This window comes from Dipodomys merriami, unplaced genomic scaffold, assembly GCF_024711535.1.
Source record: "Dipodomys merriami isolate MVZ:Mamm:240054 unplaced genomic scaffold, mDipMer1.0.p SCAF_2, whole genome shotgun sequence".
NCBI lineage: Eukaryota > Metazoa > Chordata > Mammalia > Rodentia > Heteromyidae > Dipodomys > Dipodomys merriami.
Window position 1 is genome coordinate 74,809,171 of NW_027203381.1, and position 23,869 is coordinate 74,833,039.

Consider the following 23,869-nt stretch of genomic DNA (forward strand, 5'->3'; position numbering starts at 1 on the left):
CCCTTCCAAAACCCAACTGTCTTTAAGGGCAGTAAAGAAAAGGAACTGTGGAAATAGTGCCCCATTGGGAAGTTCTACTTTGGATGGAGAAACACAGATAACTTGGCAATGGTATGTTTTTCTGACCTTAAGCTACAGGCTCTGTGCCCAGGTCAGCCACAGTTTTCATGCAGCCCTGTAGGGCCCCAAGCAGGACTTACGTCCTCAGCTCTGAGCCAGACTCAAGCAACTTGCTTTGGGTAATATTTTTCCAGAAAGCAAAATGGTTCTTCCCTAATAATACCAGGCCCACATTCTATTAGACAAACAACAAAGGATTTTCCAAATATGGACCCAAAGAAGTATATATACTTTGAAGGCCACAATGAAGCTTAAATAGCTAAAACTTACTTTAAAAGAAAAAAAAAAGAAAGAAAGCCAACCACCAATGCCAAAAGCGTGAGTCCCTAGCAGCACAGCAAAGACAAAAGCCAGAAAAAGGAACAAAAATAAGCATTGTAGGGGAGGGGCCAGCGGGGAGGTGTGGATTTACATGGAAGCGTTGACATCATTGTTTCCCAATAATACTCAGCAGGCAGGAAACAGATGGGGAAGAAGTGGTGGAAGGGACGACTTATGGTAACAGATTCTCTGTTTTCAGTGTGGCCTTTTGGAACCTATGTGCTTTACTTTGAAAACCTGGGGGAGGCAACTCTATTGTACATTTTATTAAAGTTGAGCTAAATCCTACTGACTTACCTGCAATGCTTGTGAATGGAGCTCTGCATACCAGATCACCTTTTACTGAGAGCAGAGCTATTTGGGTCCATGGGAGACAAGAGTTGTAAAAGGAGAATCAAATACTGAGGGGATATGTCGGGCTGGCTTTGATGAGAGAATGATGGAAGAGACATTGATAAAGATGCTTTGTACTCACAAACTCACAAGTTGAACTGAAACCCCTTTGTACACCTACTTAAGGGTAACAGAAAATAAGTAAGATTAATATTGAACAGATATAATTCGACCCTTCTCTAGGTCCTCATTAGTAAGATGGAGACAGAACTTTCCACACATGCATAATGGGAAGAGGTAGATTAAATCTTAGCTATACTAGATTTAATCAAGAATCAAAACATTAGGTGGTCACTTAGCTCTTTTTTGATTCACAGTCTCACTGTGAAACCCAGGCTCTCCCTGAATTCACAATCCTTCAGCCTCTATCTCCTGGGAGCTGGGATTTTGAGGAGTGAACCAGGACACTCAGTCCTTTTAGTATCATTTTAAAACATTTTATCTTTTAATAGAATATCTCATTCTTCTGTGCTGGGGCAGGACTCAAACAGCCACAACCAGCCAAACCAGTGGTCATTCTTGCTATTACTATCTGCTTTGTCCTCTCCTGAGGCAGGCTCATTTCCCTATCCCTGAAGACAGGCATTTGTGATCCTTACCAGGTTCTTCCCCATCTCCAGCCCAACATCTGTCTATCCTCAGCTACCTTTTCAGAGTTGTAGCATCCTCTGCCCTAGGCTTCAAGAGGGCGTGGCCAATTCCAAGTGTGAGGCAAAACTGTGGTTTCCTGTCTCTAGAAACCACCCGCCTCTCACCCCATTCCTCAGTCCTTCCTCACAATCAGATGATCTGTTTTATTGATCGTCCCTGCTACAAACAACCCACTCTATGGGTTTCTTTCACTGGGCTGCTTTTGATGTTAGCATTGAAAGCCCTGTATAAGAAAGTTGTAGACAGCCTGGAACTGATGGCTCACTCCAGTATTCCCAGCGACTTGGAAGGCTGAGATCTGAGGATCACAGTTAGAAGCCAGTCCAAGCAGGAAAGTCTGTGAGACTCTTGTATACAATTAACCAGGAAGAAAAAGCCAGTAGAGCTGTGGTTGAAATGGTGAGAGTATCAGCCTTGAGTGATAAAGCTAAGAGACAATACCCAGACCCTGAGTTCGGCCCCAGTACTCACACATACACACAAACACACACATGCTTGTGTGTATAATGGTTTTAGATCAAAACTATGAAGAGCCAAGGAATGAAATATGAACAACTGTATACATTATTTCAATGGCCTTTCACAAAGCTATGGATTTCTATCTGTTTTCCAGAATCACAGTTTTTATGTCAAACTATGGTCTAACATTTGTAATAGCGAGCTATAGCAGCTCACTATTGTTGCTTGTATTTGGAGTGTGACATTTGACTTTTTCTGAGAGAGATGGAAGGGGCAGTACCAAAGATGGTGTAGGCCTGATTATGGGCCAGCATTAGGCCATGGGTGTGGTCGCAAGGCCTGGTACACATCAGCCAAGCTTGAACTAGAACAAAGAGTGCCTGAGACTCAATCCCAGAAACGGAGTTGGTTCTCAGTCCCTGCCAAGAATGTGGTTCATACTAAGGAGTGCCTGGCTGGTGAGGTGCTAGGGGAAAAAAAGCAGTATTTGGGGGATTTCTATGCAAAATCTGAGTTAGTGTCTATTGGGAGCAGCTGAGACCCACCCCGAATTCTGGATTTCCACGAAGCTAAGTTGGACTCCTGGTAATCCAGCACATGTGCAAGTTCCCATCCTGAGCCTCATGGTTTGCTCAGAAGAAAATGGATCACTGAGGTTACTGTTCTGTGTCTGCCACAGGCTCACCCAGAGGCAGACAGAGCTGGCCAGCAAGCTGGCCTGCAGTACCCAAATGCCTGCCTGCCTTCAGCCTAGCCTGACATCCACTTGCACCATCAAAGCCATTTAGAGAATCAAGAAGCAGGCAGAATAGACCAATTAGGTGCCTCAGGCCTCCAGGCTATGGATGGTCCTAGAGGTTTGGTTGTGTGAAGCAGGCAGGGAAGGACTTGGAAGAAGCCATCTGGCTGAACTTGAAACTGATGGTTTTAGGTTGTGTGTGTGTGTGTGTGTGTGTGTGTGTGTGTGTGTGTGTGTGTGTGTGTATTCCTGCACAAAGCACCTTGAAGGGGGCAAAGTGTTATTCAAATGCCAATTGTTATGAATTGCTCAAATAGACTGAGGGAGAACAAAGAAAGGGAGAGAAATTTTTATGTTTTGGGGGGAACGAAGAAATGATAAGGCAAGCGAGAAATTATGAAACATGGTAATCTAGAAGATGTCATTTCCTGCTGAAGACCATAATCTTGGGGGTTGGATATGGATTTAAATCCTGCCTTTCCCCTCTTGATAACCTTGGCAAATGCTTTCACCAGTTGAACCTCGGTGTTCTCCTTTGTAAAATACCTAATTCTTAGAGATGGTGAAAATAGGACTTTTTATGTGTAAAGCAATCAATCTCAATAATAACTCTTACTACTGACAAGTAGTAACAAGGTCTGAATTGGGGCCCAGCCTTCCTTTCTCCCATCTCTCCTCTTAGATCTCTCCTCTTTTCAACCATCCAGTGGCCCAAGGTTCTCACCTTTCTTTCTCTAAACTTGTTTGAAGGGAATGTGTGTGTGTGTGTGTGTGTGTGTGTGTGTGTGTGTGTGTGTGTGTGTGTGTGTGTGTGTGTGTGTGTGTGTGTGTGTGTGTGTGTGTGTGTAGCCAGCTCATTTCCTTCCAGTATCCCTCCGCTTGAACTCAGGGCCTAATACTTTCACTTATTTTTTTTTCCACCCAAAGCTGGGGCTCCACCACTTGAGCCATACCTCTACTTCTATCTTTTTGATAGTTAACTGGAGATAAAAGTCTCATTAGACTTTTCTGTCTGGGGTGGCTACAAACCACGATCCTCAGAGCTCAGCCTCCTAAGTAGCTAGGATTACAAGCACTGGCATCAGGCTTTTCTAGTGGTTCTTTAAGCCTTAGTTAATATTGCACCCTGGGGGAAAAACTCAACAGGGAAGATAGATATGAGTTGCTCTCCAGACTCTTGAGGTTTTTTTGCAGATTCACCTCCTTAAACCAGTACTAGAGGATAGCCCCTTGAGGAAGAAACACAAGCATCAGCTCAACTCTAGTACAGCATTTATGTTTGGGGCAGAGGGAGAAACAACATAGAGAACTGGGTCATACAGTGGGAACACACACTGGGAAAGGTAGGAAGCAGTGGGAAAACTCCACATTTAATTTCAATGCCAGTAATGCGTGGGAAACAAGCCTCACTCTTGGTCTCAAGATTGGTCTGGAGGAACCACTAGAAGGAAGTAGAGTCCTGAGACCCAGAATCCAGGGTGAACCAGCGACTCACAGTGTGTTCTGGAGGGGATGAGCAATGGGTAGCCTCAACCAGAGAGTTCCATCGCTACTTTGTTCCAGAAACATTAACTACAGTATCCAGTGGCAACAGTGGCAAAGGGGGAGAGTGAGTGACTGTTCCCATCCCAGCCTGAATCTTGACATCTTAGCCCCACCCCCCTCTCCCTACCAAGCCAAACTCTCTCAACCAAAGAAACCTGCGAAGTCTTTGCACCTGGAGGGAACAGAGTGCCCCCAGCAAGTGCTTCTTGATCACCTAACCTCTGGAATTCAGAACGTTTCCCTTGCCCCCACCTGCAGAAAAGGTTCCCACATCAGCACGCAGATAAGGAATTAAGGCTGGGGAGGGTGTAGGGAATAACAATGTATCAAAACTACAGCTCCCCTGGGTGCCTTTGCCCACCTCTAATTTATGGGAAAATGTGCTCTTACTTTTAGTGTGCTTTCTCCTGTTGCAGTCTAAGACTATTCCTCCAGCTCTCCCTTGCCCAGCAGATGGCTCTGTGGGCTCCAGGTCTAGCAGGGGAGACAGGGAGCAAGTTTGCTCAGTGGCACTGATGCCTGGGCTTCCTGAAGCTGGAAGGCATCTGGGTGGATGGATACCAGGGTGGGTGCACAGGAAAGGGGAGGATTTAGGCTGTTTCTGTGGTCAAGGGGCTCCTGATCAACATCTGGCAAATAGGCAGGAGGGAGACTGTGGTAGATGGAAGGAGGTGTTTCTCATACACAGACCTACAGTGCAGTTGCAGCCAGCCTCACGTTTTAAATCTTTACCCACCTCTCCTGATTCTTCCCATTTCACTCCAAGTCAGAGGAGGGAAAACTGTAAACCTAGACTACAAGGCTCCTATGTTGTTTTCACAACCTCTACACCCAGGAACAGACTTTTTTTCTTGGTTCTCTGAGGCCCAGCAGGGGACGGCTGTGTCTCTCAGCTCTTCTTGTTTGCCAGTCCTTGAACTCAGGGCCCGGGCACTGTCCCTGAGCTTCGTTTTGCTGAAGGCTAGCACTGTACCACTTCAGCCATAGTGCTACTCTGGCCTTTTCTGTTTATGTGGTACTCACAGGGCTTCAGGCATGCTAGGCAAGCACTCCACCACTAAGTCACATTCCCAGCCCCTCTCTCAGCATTTCTGAGGGCACTTGAGTTTCAAGTTGACATTTCACTTTTTCATGCCTGTACACTGATGTTCCACTCACAGCAAATCTGGAGAATCCTTGCAAACTGACCTCATCATCAATATGGCAACCAATCTTGCTCTTTTCCCTATCTCCCTGGGTGTTGGCTAATGTCCCTGCAACTCATGTCTATATTCATTAGTTATTTCCCTAAAGTTTCATGCGGTCAGTCATACAGGTCATGGTAGGCGAGTCCCGTGTATCATGATGGGAAGAGCTTTGCTCTACTAGCTCATTTAGTAGTACACATCAATCCTAACATCCCCATTTCATAAGAGAAGAAACAGGCCCAGAGAGGTTAAGTAACTTGTTCCAGGGCTGCTCATCAGGGGAAAGGCCAAATTAGGATTCTATCCTAGGCAGTGAAATTCCAGCAGTCCAACTGGGAGTCCTCAGCAATCAGGGACCAGAATGACTTCCAGAACTTTCCAAAGCTGAGACCCATAGGATGAGGAATGAGCCGAGGAAGGAGTAAAACCATGACATGCTAGCCAAGATGCTGGGAAGAAAACAACCAAGCCACAGAGAATACTTCTGCCTTTGTACTCCTTGCCGCATTAAATCTTATCTTGGACAAAAAGCATTTCCCTTCTCTGATAAGACCTTGCTCCTGTCTATGTTGGAGTATCTGATCTATGTAATCATAGATCAAAGTTTTTGCATTTTCCCCTTTGCTAACTTCAAAATGAAATGAGCTATGGGTTTCTGGCTGTGTATTTTTTTTTCCTTTTCTTTTTCTTGATGCTACTACAGGGTGAACTCAGGGCCTTGCCCTTGATAGCAGACACTATAACTTTTGAGCCTTTTTTGCTTTAGTTAGTTTTAGGGTCTTATATTTGTGCTCAGGCCAGTCTGGACCATGAACCTCCTATTTAAGCTTAGATGACAGGAATGTCTCACCAAGCCCAACAACTATTAGTTAAGATGGAGTCTTAAACAATGATTCTCCCAATCTTCACATTCCAAGTAGCTGGGATTTCAGGCAGTAGGTATCACTGCACCCAGCCCAAAACATTTCCTAAATCTGGAGCCCACATTTTTTTTTCAATACTGTGCCTAACACCATGCCTTAATATTTGTTTACTGAGTGAATAAACAAATGTATAAACAATGAAATGGCTAAATGAAGTAATGTAATCCGTTAGCCTCAGAAATAAAACAGAACTATATCTAAAAATTCCCATTGTCTTGTCTTGACCTTTGAAATAATAGTCTCATCAAAGTTAGTATTATATTTGCACTGGTCCTTTTATGTATATGTATGTGTGCTGGCACTTGGGCTTGAAGACAGGGTCTTGTGCTCTTGTTTGGCTTTTTCATTTAGCCCTTGAGCTACATCTCAAGTTCAGGTGTTAACTGGAGATAAGAATATCTCAGGTTCATCTGCCTGGGTTGGCTTTGAACTACTGTCCTTAGATCACAGCTTCCTAAATTGGTATGAGAGGTGTAAGCCACCCACGATACATTTATTTGTTAGGAACCTTCTGGCATCTCTCAAATAAAAAGTATATATCTAAATATATACGCAGGGTATATGTATGTAGTATGTATGGTGGGTATTTGTTTATTTCTGGTGATGGTACTAGGGACTAAACTTAAGGCCTTGCACTTGTATGACTCGTGATCTACCACTTGAGACACACTTCCAGCCCTTTATGCTTTGGTTATTTTTCAGACAGTCTTGTGTTTTTGCACACTAATGTGTGCAAAATCCCATTACAGCCTTCCCTTACAGGCATGTGCCATTATGCCAGCCCCCCTCTTTTTCTCTCTCCCCCTTCCCCCCTACACTGAGGTACACTGGGTACCCGAGTGGCCAAGGCTGTCTATCTGGGAGAACAGGGTCTGCAAACCCATGTGCTGCAGTGATTCTCCTCCCTTCCAATTAGATTTTGATGTAATTGGCCTGAGGAGAACCTGGGCATCGACATTTTTTTTCTAGTGCTCCAGGTGACTCTGATATACCACCATCGTGGAGAGTGCAACTGGGCATTATCACTTTTTACCATGGTGTGGGTATAAATGAACAGATATGGCTTAAAAGGGTGAGAAAGTCCTTGGCCCTTAAAATGGGGCCAACCTGGAGGAAGAGGGCAGTTCACCCTCTAACAGTCTCTAACTTGTCTCCTGGCTCCTGGGCTCAGCATCTCCAAGCTCTGCTGGAAAGTTCAGAACACTCAGTCCATTGCAGGAGAGATAAATGATCAGAAATGAACTCCAGCCTCAGAGGATTTCACCCACACCCTCCCCACCACAGTTAACAATATGATGTGGTTTTTAATCACACCACTCCAAGAAAAGCCCTTCACATACTGTAGAAGAAAGAAGAAAAAGAGTGGTACACTCCTGTACTTTTAGCTACTCAGGAAACTGAAACCTGTAGGATCAAGAGTCAGCCAACTTGGGCACAAAAGTCTTCAAGATTCCATCTCCAATTAACTAGCAGAATGCCAGACTGGAGGCATGGCTCGAGTAGTGGAGTACCAGCCCTGAGCATGTAAAGAGAGAGCAAGCTCCAATGTGTGCACAAAAAAAGAACTGAGTAGAAAAGAAAGAAAAGAAACTATATTCTTTTCAGCATCCACAGTAAGGAAAGGATGAATCTTCTCCGTCTATTCTTCGAGACAGGAAGAGAAAGCTAGCTGGTTCCCAGGGGGAAAGCTGGGGGCTAGGCACTGTGCAGAGAGGAAGTAAAAGAGACTTTCAGGAGGCACTCTATGCTTTGCTGGGGTGCTCTCAGCAGGCCATAGAAAAGTGATTAAAGAAGAGGTGCAGCACAGTAGTAGACATTTGCCTAGCATGCAGGAAGCCTCAAGTTTAATGGCCATCATTGACACAATGGGGATGTGTGGGTGGGGGGAGTTTTCCCTTTACATCAGGGTTACAGGATGCTGGATGATGAAAATAGGATCTGTAACACAGCTCTGTGGATGTCTGAGAGACTTGCACAACTCTACATGTGCGTGTGTGCGTGCTCACGTTTTTAGAGTTGTTTGCTTGTTGTTGTTGTGATTTTTTAGCTTCCCAAAGACTAAGGATGACAACTGGTCGAAGTAATGTTTACGCTAAGCCAAATAAAACTTGTTTACTCACACACTCCATCCCACCAGATCTGTCCAACTGAAGGTCGCAGGAGTAGGTGCAGCACATTGCAGAAGTGGCTGACACACATCCTTTGTATTCAGCCTCCAGCTGCCCAGAGTGCAGCCACTGAAGGTGGTAACTTCTCCATACTCAGACAGCCCAAACACAGCAAACTGCCACCCACTTTGCCCTGCCTGGAAGCTTGGAGCTTTCTTCCTCTCTGCAAGTACAGGGGTTCTCTGTTTCCCTCTGTCTCTGGTCTTTCTTCAACTTTGTGCCCACAAACTTGAACAGTTTTGCCTTGGCTCTACCAACATCCATTGCTACACCCTTAATCCCGAAAGCTCAGCGACCACCATCTTAGTCTGGAAAAGCCCTCTGGTTATCACCCCAGCTTGTTACAACATTCTGGAATGTTCTTTCAAAGTCTCTGGCAAAGTCTTTGCTCAGTTTTTTCTCCCTAGGAAAAGAGTCTAGGTCTTGTCTACTAATACATGCTCTGCAAAAGGCCACGAGAATGCAAGATTGTTTTAGATTACAAGAAAAACCATTAACACTGACTTCCTTTATCACTGTTACACTAGCAAAAATATGAGAAAACTATCCTATGACTTTAACTATGGGAGAAAAAGCAATCCTAATTATTCTTGTTTTTACTAACAACTTATCATGCATGCCTAATTTCCACCTAGCATGATAACTGCTTGTGGACCATGAAGCAGATCTTATTTTGAACTCTATTCAGCTATGTTCAATCTTGAAAAGTTAGCTAGTCCAAGGACAGAGCTGTCTGCTTTCAATTTAGGGGGAAAAAATCATTAGAAGAGAATGTTGGCTTCGACAATAAGAGAAAGGCAAGGTAGTCTATGAAGTCAAGGCCATCTTCAGCCTTCACAATTAACTAGATCACCTGAGAAAGGGCAACTTACATCTCTGAGCTTCTCCAGCACTATGTTCTGGCTTCCCTTTCTTTAGCTCATGCTGGGGCTCAGACCCAGGACCTGTGCACGCTAGATAATCACTCTGCTGCTAGAGTTATGCTCTGGGCCCCACATTTTCCTTAAGTAGTAGTTCCCTTCCTTTTAAATTTTATCTTCTAAAGGAAACACACAGAAGCCCCAAATATAGAGCAAGTTGAAGAAGAGCTTCCTAAGGGCGCCTCTGCGGTATCTTCAGAGAGCTCTGGGGTTCTGTATTCCGCCCTGATTTAAGATTTTGTAAGAATGGGGCAGGGCTGGCATGCCTCCTTATGCAATTCTCAGTTCTGGAGCAAGGGCTCAGAATAACATGGCAGGAGGCAACCTCCTAGGAGCAACTCTAGTGAACCTGAATGGTACCCTGAAGACCCCTGTGGAAACAGGTGGCGAGAAACACTTCAAACTTTCTACTACAGCAATTAAGGCATATAAGTTGGAATACCCTCACATTCAAAAGAGCTCAGCCCAAGTGATTCTTTTTTTAAATTCCAAATCAACCACTCAAGATTGTTGGTGAAGAATTCAACAAATAATAACTCCAGTTATGCCTCTATTTCAAAGAGGCAGTTTATAAACCTGTGGTTGCCCACGCTCTAAAATACTAAGCCATTCGTCCTAATGATACAGCAGGCCCTGAACTCTGGAATACCACAGGACATCACGCCATTGCAAATTACTAGGGGTGCTGAGTCTTCAAAAAGGGGAAGGAAGACAAAAGCACTGCACTGTTTTGTTTTTTTTTTTGAGATGCATATTTGATATGGACGAATGGAATCTCTTCTTTTTCAGATTATTTTCCCCGAGGCAGAATTATTCTGCACAGTTACCCAGCCTGTAAGTTTTCCCTTTGTTGTATCTATCTATGTATAAACACACAGCCCATGTGGAGGGCTATTTTCTCTCTCCCTGAAGCCTGGGAAGACAAGGCCTTTTTGTCACGGGTAAGTGCAGGGTTAGTCAACCTTACAAAAGGAGTCATTTAATGCTCAATTTCCCCAACTTTCCTATGATTAAAAAACTTCTAACCTCAAACGCAGTTATTGTATGTGAGATAGTTTTTTTTCTTTCTCTCTCTCCCCCAACAAATGTTTAAATTGTCTCCACTAGGCTGCATTCTAGTTTTTCTTTTTCTTTATTCCAAGTTGACCTTGAAAACTGAGACTTTCTCTTTTTTTTCTCTTATGAACCCTAAACTATTTCAAAAATCAAAGCCCTCTGACCTTTTTTTTAAAACACACACACACACACACACATCTTGCCTCACATAGCAAATGCTAGACTGAACGCCAGAAGGTAAAAGGGTCTAGGGGTGGGGGCGGGGGTCCGCTATATATCTGGCATGGGCTCAGAAATTCAGAAAATGTTGGTGCAACCACTCCCCCCTCTACCCCCCAGCCAGGATCCCCATTCCACCCCTGCCCCCACAGCCCTCCAGCTCGTTCATGAAAAAGGGTGTGAACTGATGAATCCAGAGGGACGGTGAAGGCGGTCACCAGGGTGTGCACTGTGGAAAGCCCACAGGAGGACCCAGCCACACAGGTCCCGTCTTACCCCTCCCTTCCAACACCCCAGATTTAAGGACAGGGCCTCTGGCGGGTCCGGAATGGGGTCAGTTAAACTTGTCGCGACACTTGGCCACGCCAGAACTGACAGCGGCCGGGTGTCAGGGTGGCCCCACCGCCGGCCGCACCTTAAGAACCAAGTATGTTCTTTAAAAAAAATAATAAAAGTACAACGCGCGAGCGCACAAGCCTGGAATACATTAATTCACGAACTGAATCCCACACACCCCAGGAGAATCCTCCGCTGTCTCAGACAAAAAGAAGAGAGCAGAGGGGAGGGCGAGGGCGGGACGGGGACCGGGACGGGGTCTGGGACGGCCCAAGGCACCTTACCATCCTGTCCCGAGCTTTCCAGGTACTCCGTGAGGTCACAGCCGAACGCACCGCTGGCTCCCTTTCGTTTCAGCTTCTGCTTGGCACCCTTGTTCTTCATGAGTTAGTCCCAGAGGCTGCCCCTCCGTCCTCGCCCTCCCTCTGTTCGGCACCGCGTGGACGATGGTCTCGGGGAGAGGGAGGTGGGGGGGAAGGGTTGTCAGATCCCTGACGGCAGCGTGGCGCTGGGGGTCCGCATGGATCACCGCGAGGACAGCGGCGGGGACTGGGGCGCGGGAGCACGGAATCCCCCCGCGGGACGGCTCGGCTCCCCCGGGGTCCCCACGCGCGCGCGAGTCAGGGCGCGGCGGGGCGCGCACGGTCGCAGCCCAACCGAGCCGGCGGGCGATCCACCCAACCCGGTGCGTGCGCCCCCGTGCTGCGCCCGCGCCGCCGTGCGGTGCCGGAGGCCGCTCGCCCCGGGGAGTTGTCACTTCCTCACCGGGAGTCCCCGGGACTTCCAGACGCTCCGTCCGGCGGCGGCGGCGGCGCGCGAAGTCTTCGGGTCGTTCCTTCCTCCTCTCCGCCTTTGTGGGTGTCCCGGAGAGGCAAGCGGGGTGAGGGGACAGCCCCGGGGGCTGCGCTGCGTCCTGCTGCCCTGGGCCCCGCCTGTCTCGTCTTCAGACGGCTTGGCCAACGCCAAAAGCCAGCATCCTGTCTCCTGCGCCCGCCCTCGCGCCTTCTCTCTCCTCTCTCTCTCTCTCTCTCTTCTTTTTTTTCCTGTCTTACAAATCCGAGGATCATCCAGCTCAGGAAACGCTGGAAGGAAGTTAGCTCGGGGAGGGGGGGGGGCGGAGGGTGGAAAGTTTTGGCCGCCTCGGAGCTGGAGTGTGCGGAGCGGGAGGAAGTAGGTGGGTGGGTTGAGAAGTGCGGGCTGGGGAGGGACCAAGCTCTCCTGAGGCCAGCCCGTGCCTCTGGAGAGATAGCTCGGGGCCGCCCCGGAGGAAATCGCTGCTCTCCCGGGAGGGGGTTGGGGAGGGGTTGGGGTGACGGGCACCCACAGCCGCCCCGCCGCTTCCTGCCCCGCCGTGGGCTCCCTACCAGAGGACGGGAGGGCGTTCCGCGGGGAGCGCGCGGGACGGGGCGCGCGCGCGTGCGCGCACCGACGCACCCGCCTTGTCAATCCCATCCTTGACACTTTCTATTTCGGGGTCCGCCTTTCTCCTCCACAGACACTTAAGGGTAAGTGACAGGAACAAAGACAGGGACCTTCCCCCCCCTCCCGCCCCCTGCTCCCCCCAGGCAGGCTGAGGATCTTGACAAGCCACGGGGGGTGGGGGTGGGGTTACACTGGTCATTCTTCATCTCGTTCTTGCGGGTGGGGGGGAAGTCCACGTACCCCAATTCACCTCCTCCCACCCCACAGGCTTCCCTCTCTCCCACACCGAGGTAAGCATACCCCTGGGCCACAGAGGCTGCGGCTGCAGCTTCGTAACCATTGCCTCAGGAAGTCAGATTTCTGGTTACAGATTCCTGCACACACACACACACACACACAGTATTACGAAGGGTGCACATGGCGGTGATTCTAGGGCACAGCCCCTCATTTAAGAGGCCTCGGGTATGTTAGTGTAATGTAGAAAACAGCCATCTCCAGAGTTGCTTTATAGTCAGGAGGTCATGTTTTTCCTTCTCCACTTAGGTTTGAAATTCCTTGACTTCTGTGTACTCAGCACACAGCAAGCACTCGAATTCTTGTGATTTAACCGTTTGAGGAGTACATTAAAACTTCCTGTATATATTCAAATCCATATGTAGGCTTTGGAGAGTTGGACTGCTGACAGCAACTGCATGTATAGTGACTGAATCCTTTTACATTCATCTTCATCTCACCCGGACAGTTTGTGAACTCTGACCCCTAACCTGATAGCCAACCTACCAAATCTGGCCTACAGATGTGCTTGTGGGAAAATAATAATATTAATATCCAACATTAAAGAGTTCAGTTTTGTTTTTTTACATAAGCAATATGGTTTACTGCCTTCTCTTGCAAAAAGGAAGCTCTGGTGATTCCACCAGGGTGTTCCCAAGTGGCAAAGATCACAAATGCCAAGTCCTGACAACCCTGTGGAGACCCCCTCTTTGGAGATGAACCTTCCAAGAGTGTGGCTCCCACTGCCTGCCTTTCCTTTCCCCTCTGCTCTGCCTGGCCTTTGGAGCCTATATCCCAAGCTTGGGGTATGGGGTCTCTCCTTCCTTCCCTTTAGTTTTCATCTTACTCTTAGTGACACCCAGTATTTTCCCAGTCATCTTGGCTAGACATCTTAGAGTAACCATTGACTCATTTCTCTCCTTCCACCCTCATTTCCAAGCTAGCCCTGCCCAGTCTGATGAAGCCTTCAAAATGCCTCTCGGTTGGGGGTGGTTCTTCACTGGTCAGCTCAGAGAACTCATCCACCCCTCAACTAGAATAACCCACAGTGGGATTTGCAGAATCTACCCTTCCTTCTTCACTTATCCTAGGTACCAAAGGCCCAATGTTCTTCCTGAAGTATTTCTTTTGAGAATCTGCCCATTTCCTGCTCTCTGAAATTTCTGACCATTTTCTAAGTTGCTTAGAGAATCCAGCAGAATGTTTAATATAAGCTGCTTGGAGAGTCCAGCAGTATGTTTAACTAAATGATTTGCTTCTCCTGTTATTTATAGAGAAGCCTTTCCATATGGAACTATAATTATCTCTACTCACATTTGTTTAAGAGTTTACTTTAGCAAGGACTTTCATATTTTCCTACTTGTCTTTCTCTATGTTTACTGGAATCAGATTCTTTTTCTTTTAATAATAAAAAGAAAAGAGTGGGAGAAACTCAGGTGTAGGCTCCAGCTTTTTCATTGGGCTGCAAATTTCCTAGGATGCAAGAATACATGGAGATAGTATAGGGACATTGATTGAAGGAATAAATAAGTGATTGGGCCATAATACAAATAAGGCCTGGTGCAAATTGACTAAAATTTTGCCCATAGGGGTAAAGAATTTTATGACAGTCTGCATTATCTCTTATCTGCACCTGTTGAGGTCAGAGGACTATTGAAATATTTACCTGCTTTTTTAATCACCAGGGATGTAATCACTGTAAATACAGAAGACAGAGCAGATATTGGAGATGGGGGTCTTGGAGGCACTTATGATTATAAGAACCTAATGCATAAGAAATCAATTTGAGCTGGGTGCCGGTGGCTCACACCTGTAATCCTAGCTACTCAGGAGGCTGAGATCTGAGGATCGGGGTTCAAAGCCAGCCTAGGCAGGAAAGTCCGTGAGACTATCTCCAATAAACCACTAGAAAACCGGAAGTGGCATTGTGGCTCCAGTGGTAGAGCGCTCACCTTGAGCTGAAGAGTGTAGGGACAGAGCCCAAACCCAGAGCTTTAGCCCCACGACTGACCAAAAAATAAAAATAAAAAAAGAAATGAGAGAGAAGGAATGAGAACCAGAACCAGTGTCCATCCTGACCCAGGTGCCCTCCAGAGCTCTTCCATTTGAAGCCAGCATTGCTTCAAAAGGGCTTCTGGGGACAAGCAGATGCCCTGGTAAAAACAGAGAACAGGCAAAGGCAGGGGCAGATCTCATCACTTTAAGGATCTCTCTCTTGATCTCTCATTGTATCTTTTAGTTCTCTTTTGGTTCCTAGAGTTGTAAAACTGTATTCAGAGGGAGAAGTATCACATACTATTGCACACATATAGCAAACATTACACACACACACATATATAGATATACACACCACAGATATTATACATACATTACACACATATCACACAGAGAGATAATGCTTTACACCCTCACTTTCCCAACTGAGAACATAATTAAACTTCTTTGCCATCAACTAGGAGTTTGGGGGATAAAAGAATAATTAAAAATATTATATTAAGCTGGGCACTGGAGGCTCACATCTGTAATCCTAGCTACTCAGGAGGTTGAGATCTGAGGATCATGGTTCAAAGCCAGTTCAGGCAGGAAAGTTCATAAAACTATTATTTCCAGTTAACCAACAGAAAACCAGAAGTGGCGCTGTGGCTTAACGTAGTAGAGTACTAGACTTGAGCAAAAGAGCTCAGGAACAGTGCCCAGGCCCCAAGTTCAAGCCCCACTACCAACAAAAACCAGAAAACAAAAAGGCCATATTATAAACGAAGTCTTCCTTTAGCAAGTAGGAACTTAAATGGATCAGTCTTCTATCTTCTAGACTCAGACTGATATTGGAGAGAATAGAGATTAAAATGACTCCAGATTTATAAGACTATTGTCTGGAAGGGAGTAAAACTAATCTTTGCAAAACAAAAACCAACTACCTCTCTCCACATCAAAGAACATGTCTTCCGGGAGGAAATGTCCTTTGATGATACAAAATATAGGGCTGAGGTGGGTACCAGTGGCTCATGTGTTTGTAGTCCTGACTACTTGGGAGGCTGAGATCTGGAGGATCTAGGTCCCAGACCAACCAGAAGCAGAAAAGTTCACAAGATACCTTCTTTACCGAGAGCTCACACCAATTGCCTGCCTGTCAACCTGGCTACAAGGGGAAGTCTAAAATAGACAGATTGCAGCCCTGGCTCATACCAGGGCAGGAAGCAAGACCCTATCGCAAAAATAACCATAATACAAAAAAAGGGGCTAGACTTGGTGATAGAACACCCAAGTACAAGGTCCTGAGTCCAAACCCCAGAACACACACACACACACACACACACACACACACACACACACACACACACACACAGGACTATGTAAAGCTGACAGGTTAGAATGAGAGATGAATTATCTGCACATAGTATTTGAAGTTCTTTATGAAATAAGATTTATTTATTTATTTAAGCCAGTCCTGGGGCTTGAACTCTGGGCCTGGGTACTGTTCCAGAGCTCCATTTTGCTCAAGGCTAGCATTCTACCACTTGAGCCAGCCACAGTGCTACTACTGGCTTTTTCAGTGAAATTAATTGAAGATAAGAGTCTCACACATTTTCCTGCCCAGGCAGGCATTGAACCACAATCCTCAGACCTGTTTCCTAAGTAGCCAGGATTACAAATGTGAGCCACAGGCATTGGCTTGAAATAAGTTTTTTTTTTATCATCAATATTTTAGTTCTACTCTTAATTTATTTTGTGAGATCTTTCATGTTCTACTGAACGTTAAGCAAGCAAACAAACACACATAACATCTGAACCCTATGCACAGTTGTGGCATTAAATTGAGTCTTGAGTAACCCAGACACGAACAAACCAGACAGTACAGGGTCCCCTTGTCCCATTCCACCATGGGTATTGAAGGTTGCCAAATAGCAGCAGGACACTTCCTTCCTGGAGCCACATGGGGGCGAAGACTGCTTCACAAGGTCAGGCAGGGAGCCAGAACTTCAGCAAACCACTGTTATGCCCAGCGCTGACCCTGCACAGGGCCTAGCCTCAAGCACTTAAGTCAGAATTTGGGCCCATTTGGATTGAGGCCTCTGTTCAGTGGAGCAGGATAAAAGATTGAGGGGTCAGAGAGGGTCCTATAGGCAGCTTCCCAGAAGCCTGGCAGGGTGTGTCCTGAGGATCTGGTGGCAGTAGGTCCGGGGGTGGGGGGGGGGGTGGGGAGGGGCGCGGCGGGGTGGTCCCTGAATAGCAGGGTTTAAGACGATTTCTTTGGAGAGAAACCCCTAGGTTCTTTATGGAACCTGGGAGCCCTCTGGGATCCAGAAGACTAACTTGCCTATCTGACTTAATTCAGCACTTCTGGCTTGCTTTTGTTACTTCAATTCTGTCTCTCCTCCCCCTCACCCCCATCTTCCCCTTCCGTTCTGCTCCACATTGGGCACGTTGCCTTTGTTTTTATGACATGGAGAAAGAAAACCATGGAAGACTCAGAACCTGCTCCTGAGCTCCCTGTCCATCTGTCTGCCTCCAGGGCCTCTGCACACTGGAGCAAGCCATTTTCTTAGGTGGGTGGGGACCTGCCCCCGCCCTGTTCATTGTGTTCCATAATTTCCTGTACACTGCCTGTAACCCTTTACCAATCTGCCAGGCGCCTTTTAACACAAAAGGGAGGGGGGAGGTGAAGGGAGGGCTGAGGAAAAACATCCCTATAAATAGCCCTCTTGAACAAAATTGTTTTCCCAATACACAGTTGTTGTTAGGCCTTGACGCCCCATAATCTTCCTCCTCTTCCTCCACGCTCTCCTCCCCTTCCATGATAGTCTTCCTCTCCCCACCAGCCTTTTCCCCTTCAGAGCTTACTGGGAGATGCTGGCTATTAGGGTCCCCACAGGCTGTTCCAAGCCCTGGAACACAGTCTAGGGGATCAAGCAGACCTGGGACCCCAGGCTGTCTGTACTAGTTATTTGTTCCTTGACGTTGGGTGGGCAGATGACTTCACATCTTTGGACATCAGTTTCCACATCTAAATAGGGGTGATAATAGCCACTTTGTGAGACATTGCTGTAAGGATTAAGTAAGGTAGTGAAAATGTGGAGCACTTAGCCTGTATCCAACAGTTTCTTGGTATTCTTTTTCCAAGTTTCCATCCTGGTTTCCGTCTCACATAAAACAATTTATAAGACTTTAAGATGTATGTATGTATGCATGTATGTTTATAAACATATTTTTTAGTACCTTGCCCAGTTCCAACATGGTTTAAGGAGATTTGCTTTGTATTTAAGTGGTTAGAACTAGAAAAATATTTCTAAAAGATTGCCTCTTGCCAGGTGCCGGTGGCTCAAGCCTGTAATCCTAGCTACCCAGGAGGCTGAGATCTGAGGATCGCAGTTCAAAGCCAGCCTGGGCAGGAAAGTGTGTGAGACAGTTATCTCTAATAAACCACTACAAAATCAGAAGTGGTGCTGTGGCTCAAGTGGTAGAGCTTGAAGAGCTGAGGAACAGCGCTCAAGCCGAGTTCAAGCCCCACAACTGACCAAAAAAAAAAAAAAAAAGGAAAGAAAAGAAAAAAAGATTGCCTTCTTATAGTTTCCTGGCAAGGAATAGCCTTTTGTGGGCTATTGAAGAAGCAGTTGGATCATGATTCATGTTCTTCTTAGGTCATTGCATCAGGACCTGTTTTCATTCCTATCTTGGGAAATTAGTATGGGCTGGAAATATGGCTTAGTGGTAGAGTGCTTGCCTAGCATGCATGAAGCCTTGGATTCGATTCCTCAGGACCGTGTAAACAGAAAAAGCCAGAAGTGGTGCTGTGGCTCAAATGATAGAGTGCTATCCTTGAGCAAAAGAAGCCCAGGACCTGAGTTCAAGCCCCAAGTTCAAGCCCCAGGACTGGCAGAAAAAAATCAGTATGGACATGGGAGTTCTAATAGGTTGTAGACAAAAAGTACCCTTTGTACATTTTTGTACCCCTAGAGTTGAGAACACTCGTAAGAAAGACAATATATTCCTGTTATTTGGAATTATAATTCTTGAATATATGTTTACAAGATTGTGAGGTTTGGGAGTAGTGGGGAAGTGCTCCAATCTGTAATGAAAATCATACTTGATAACTGGGTACCAGTGGCTCATACCTGTAATCCTAACTACTCAGGAGGCTGACACCTAAGGATTGTGATTCAAAGCCAGCCCAGGTAGGAAAGTCTGTGAGGCTTTTATCTGCAATTAAGCACCAAAAAGCCAGAAATAGAGCTGTGGCTCTAATGGTAGAGTGCCAGCCTTGAGCATAAAAACTCAGGGACAGTGCGCAGCTCCTGAGTTCAAGCCCCAGGACCAACACACACACACACACACACACACACACACACACACACACACACCACACACACACACACACACACACACACACTACACTTGAAGACTCATGTATTTCAGGGAATTTCTTGCTTTTTTCAATGGTCAGTGTATAAATTTTTAATTGTTCATACTAATGCTAAAAGAAGCTAGCCAAACACAAAAAACTTGCTTTACCTGTGCACTTTTTCAAAGTAAAGGGTGTGTGTGTGTGCCTATATTTACATGTCCATATCTCTATATCTCACATTAACTTGATTAAATGGGAAATCCTCCCCGATTGCATGAGACCTGTTTATTTAAAGCAGCCTCAGGTTCCAGATCTAATTCTGCATATTCACCAGAACTTCTTTAAGTAGCCACTTAGAATTGCTTTAAAACTCTTTCAGAGATAACACAAACATGCCTCAATCACTCTAGAAAATGACTCTCAGTTGGGTTCTGCAGGTTTCTTGTTTTTTTTACACCAGTCCTTGGGCTTTAATGCAGGGCTTGGGCACTGTCCCTAGGTTTTCTTTTGTTCAAGGCTAGCACTCTAACACTTGAGCTACAGTACCACTTCTGGCTTTTCTGTTTTTGGTGGTACTGAGGGATCGAACCCAGGGCTTCATGCCTGCTAGGCAAGCACTCTACCACTGAGCCAGCTTCCCAGCCCCTTCTCAGTTGGGTTCTATTGAGGTTTGAGGCCAGGCCTAACAAAAAGAAAATTTCAAAACTCCATCTCAACCAGTAACTGAGCATAGCGAGCTACAAGCCTGTCATTCCCAGCCACAGGGGGAAGCAGCAACGGAGGACTGGCCAGGCCAGTCCACTCACAAAGTGAGATTGTCCCCAAAAATAATTAATATAAAAGGAGCTCAAGGGTGGCTCAAGCTGTAGCGTACCTGAGGCCTTGAGTTCCAGCACCACCAAGGGACAAAAAAAAACAAACAAACTAGTTATTTGTGCCTCCCAACCAACCCTAATTACAAATGTTCTGTCCATCTTCAGACCATGCATCCAAGGACATGTCCTGATTTTTGCTTTAGAAAATATGACCATTGTTATGGATTGAATTGCAAGCCCTCTCCCAAATCATTAAAATTCAAACACTTAGATTTCTCATCTATGGCCCTATTCAGAAGTAGAATGTCTGTGATGCAATTGGTTAGATATAATTAATCCTGCACAACAGGTGTACTTATAAAAGGAGGCATTGTACATGCAGACACTTGTACAGAAAGAACTGAGTGTGAAGATGGAGACAAGAAGAGAGGTGTCTCCTTGAGCTAAGGAACACAAATATCTCCAGGAATCCACAGCAAGCAGAGTCCCTTCACAACCCTCAGAAGAAACCATCCCATTGGCATCTACAAGTCCTCAGACTTCTAGTATCCAGAACTGTGAGACAAAACTTTTTGTTGTTTAAATCTGCCAGTTGGTGGTAACTTCTTATGTCAGCCCAGAAACTCTAAGACAGCCAAAGGTAATTAAGTTATAGACGTGCCTTGCAACCTGTTATTCAGATGATTCGACTGGAGGCAATCTACTCCCAGAAGTTTCTCTGTATGGGGCCTCGCTAGCTGATCGAGATGTTCAGTAATTTGGGAAAGGCAAATGGTACAACTATAGGGATAAATGGTATCAAAGTAGCTCGGATTCACCTGCTTAGAGAGCACAGGGGGACATGGGAGGTAGGAAAGCTCCATCCCACCCATGATTTCCTCTTTACATATGAGATATTTCCACACTCTCCATGGATATCTGCAAATGCAGAATATCAAACCTTATATATCTTAGGTTTTTCCTGCATCAGCATACATAGGATAGTTTAAAATTAGGAACAGTAAGACATTCATAATAGCTAGCAAATTAAAAAAAATTAAAAATAGAACATTAATATAACAATGTACCCATTGAATACCTTCAGTTGACTCTTAAGTATGGAGAAGAGGGGACAACCACATTTTGAAGGGTACCCAAACCTCTTGGAGTATTAAAAAAGGAAGTTCCAGAAGCCCTTGTAACAGTCCCTCCTAAGCAGACTATTCTAGCTCTGGCCTCTGTTTCCTCTACTCCTCCTACATGCCATCTTCCCCCCCTCCCCCCGGGGCAAATTGGTATGTTATGTCCTCTCCTCCCTCCTCCTTTTTTTGCCTGTCCTGGGGCTTGAACTCTGGGCCTGGGTGCTGTCTCTGAGCTTCATTTTGCTCAAGGCTAGTTCTCTACCACTTGAGCCATAGCTCCACTACTGGCTTTTTCGGTGATTAGTCAGAAATAAGAGTAGCATAGATTTTCCTGCCCAGGCTGGCTTCAGACCAAATCCTCAGATCTCACCTCCCTAGTAGCTATGACAGCCATCTTCTTTATCTCACAGCCTGAACAAGGAAGTTTTTGAAAGAGCCTAGGAACTCTATTTACATTTGACATTTATTCATTGATTTGGCCAGTCAGTCAACACACACAGGAAATATCAAGATTGGTATGTAAGATATCTCCAAGACTTCATCTCCAGCAGGTGGCACTGGAGAGAGGTGTTGATCAAGAGGATGCTAACTTAATCAATTGAGTAATCCACTGATGAGTTCATAACTGATGGGACTATTAGAAAGTAGTGTCTAGTTGAAGACAGTAGGTCACTGGGGTGTGCCTTGTATTTGGACCCCTCTCATGTTTCTATTCTTTCTGGCTGTTGTGAGGTGAGCACTTCCCTCTACCATTCCCTCCCCCCCCCTCCCCCCCCCCCCCCCCCCCCCCCCGGCACAATGGCATTTATCCTTGCTACAGGTCCAAAAGCAATGGAGCAGCTGAACCATGGACTATTACCTCTGCAAGCATAAGAAAAATAAAACTTTTCCACGTTAAGGTGATCTTCTCAGGTATTTTGTGGAGTATCCTCTGAACATTAGTACCTGGGCTTGGTGTAAGGATACAAAGTTGGGAAGACACCATCTATTTCCTCAGAGAACTCTTAGCTCTAGTGGCAAGCCACCCAGATACATAGTAAACAGCATAGTAGATGTGGCAGAGTTGGAGTGGCTGGTTTTTGGCAGAGTTAGAGGATCTCAGAGGAAGTGATCCTTGTGGAGACCTGAGTGACTCGTTGTTCCTGTAGAGAAGGAGATGGGGGAGAGGTTTCAGAACAATGAGGGTAATATTTCTAGACACCACGAAATGTGTGGGGCCATGACTTACTCAGAAAATGAAGCATGAGTCAGTGGAGTTGGGTATGAAAGTGACTAGTGGCATGGCCAGCTTGTGCTGACAGAAGGTCTACCTAAGCGGGAATTGTGTGTGCTGTAGAATTGAGCACACCAGAGCACACTGGTGGGGAGACACGGAGAATTTAGAGTAGGAAAGTGTCAGCATACCTAGCATTGGAGAAGAAGGTTCCTTCTTCTCACCTTGGTAAGAAGTAGAAATGCATTGTGGTTCAGTGCTTCCCAGAGTGGAACTATTTGGAGTTAAATCCTTGCCTTGTCTCTTACTTTAGTTCCACAATTAGTTTTAAAGCCGAGATATGAAATTAAATGGCCTAGTTAGTTATTTAATTTGTCTGCCTGCATTAATATGGCTATTTCACATGCAGTAGATTTTTTTTAATGGTGGTACTAAAGTTTACCTTCTATTTTTAGAAATTATTTGCAAGGCCATCATCACAAAGTTAGTGTTCATACTTCTTAAACAGTGTCTTAGCCTTTCAGGAATTTGGCCTAGACTTCCAGAAGTAAGGGGATCACAGTAATTGTTAGCATGTGAGATGTGGGCTTGCCATCTAGTGTGTATCTTTGAATATGAAAGCAACAGAAGTACACAAATAACACGCACACACATACACATGCACACACATAATTTCCATCAATGGCTCTTTATCTTCTTGTGGGGCTTGAACTCTGGGCCTGAGTACTATCCCTCAGCTCTTCAGCTCAAGGTGAGTGCTCTACCACTTGAGCCACAGTGCCACTTCTGGTTTTCTAGTGGTTAATTAGAGAGAAGAGTTTCATGGACCTTCCTCCCCGGGTTGGCTTTGAACTGAGATCTTCAGATCTCAGCCTCCTGAGTAGCTAGGATTACAAGTGTGAGCCACCAATTCCCGGCTTCTTTATCTTATGTCTTATTCATTCTCTCTCTCTCTCTCTCTCTCTCTCTCTCTCTCTCTCACACACACACACACACACACACACACACACACACACACACACACACAGTATGTCAATTCTGGAGCTTGAACTCAGAGTCCTGAGATCTCACTAGTCTATCTTGTACAAGGCTGTGCCAATCTATAAATTGAGCCACACTTCCACTTCTGGCACCTTGCTGGTTAATTGGAGATAAAAGTCTGTCAGATTTGTCTGCCTAGCTGGCTAGAAACTGTGGTCCTCAGATCTTAGCCTCCTTAGTGGCTAGGATTACAGGCAGAAGCCGCCAGTTCCTGGCAATGGATTTTTATCTTCCATCCCTAACACTTAAAATTTGTACTACTTCAAGCACAACAAATTGGTAAAAGTACTGTTTTCTTTCCATGTGTTAGGAATCTAAGAATTTTTATGCTGTGTGTTTGCACATACACGTTGGAGAATATCAACATCACATGGAGGTTGTTTGTTGTTTTTTCTTTTTCCTTTACTCCTCCACGTCTAACTTTCTTGCTTCACTGAGGATTACTGACCCAGAACAGAAGACAGAGAAATACATCACAGTGTAGAGACAGGTTGCTTGTCCCACAGTAGACACTCAGTAAACATTTGCTTCCTGCCTCCTGTTCTCCCATAAAAGCTGTGTTTAGGGTGCTAGTAGCTCATACCTGTAACTTTAGCTACTCAGT

The 23,869-nt window shown here is 45.7% G+C and overlaps 1 protein-coding gene across 2 annotated transcripts in view; it reads right to left on the minus strand.

Annotated features, from left to right (window-relative positions):
* The window catches only part of Arhgap31 (Rho GTPase activating protein 31), a 107,380-nt gene extending 95,231 nt beyond the window's left edge, over positions 1-12,149 (minus strand). For both annotated transcript variants that reach the window (XM_070030156.1, XM_070030155.1), the window contains exon 1: positions 11,322-12,149. In XM_070030156.1, coding sequence (XP_069886257.1) covers positions 11,322-11,421 — 100 coding nt within the window. In that variant the 5' untranslated portion in view covers positions 11,422-12,149. The remainder of the gene's footprint in view (positions 1-11,321) is intronic.
* Positions 12,150-23,869: the final 11,720 nt, after the last annotated feature.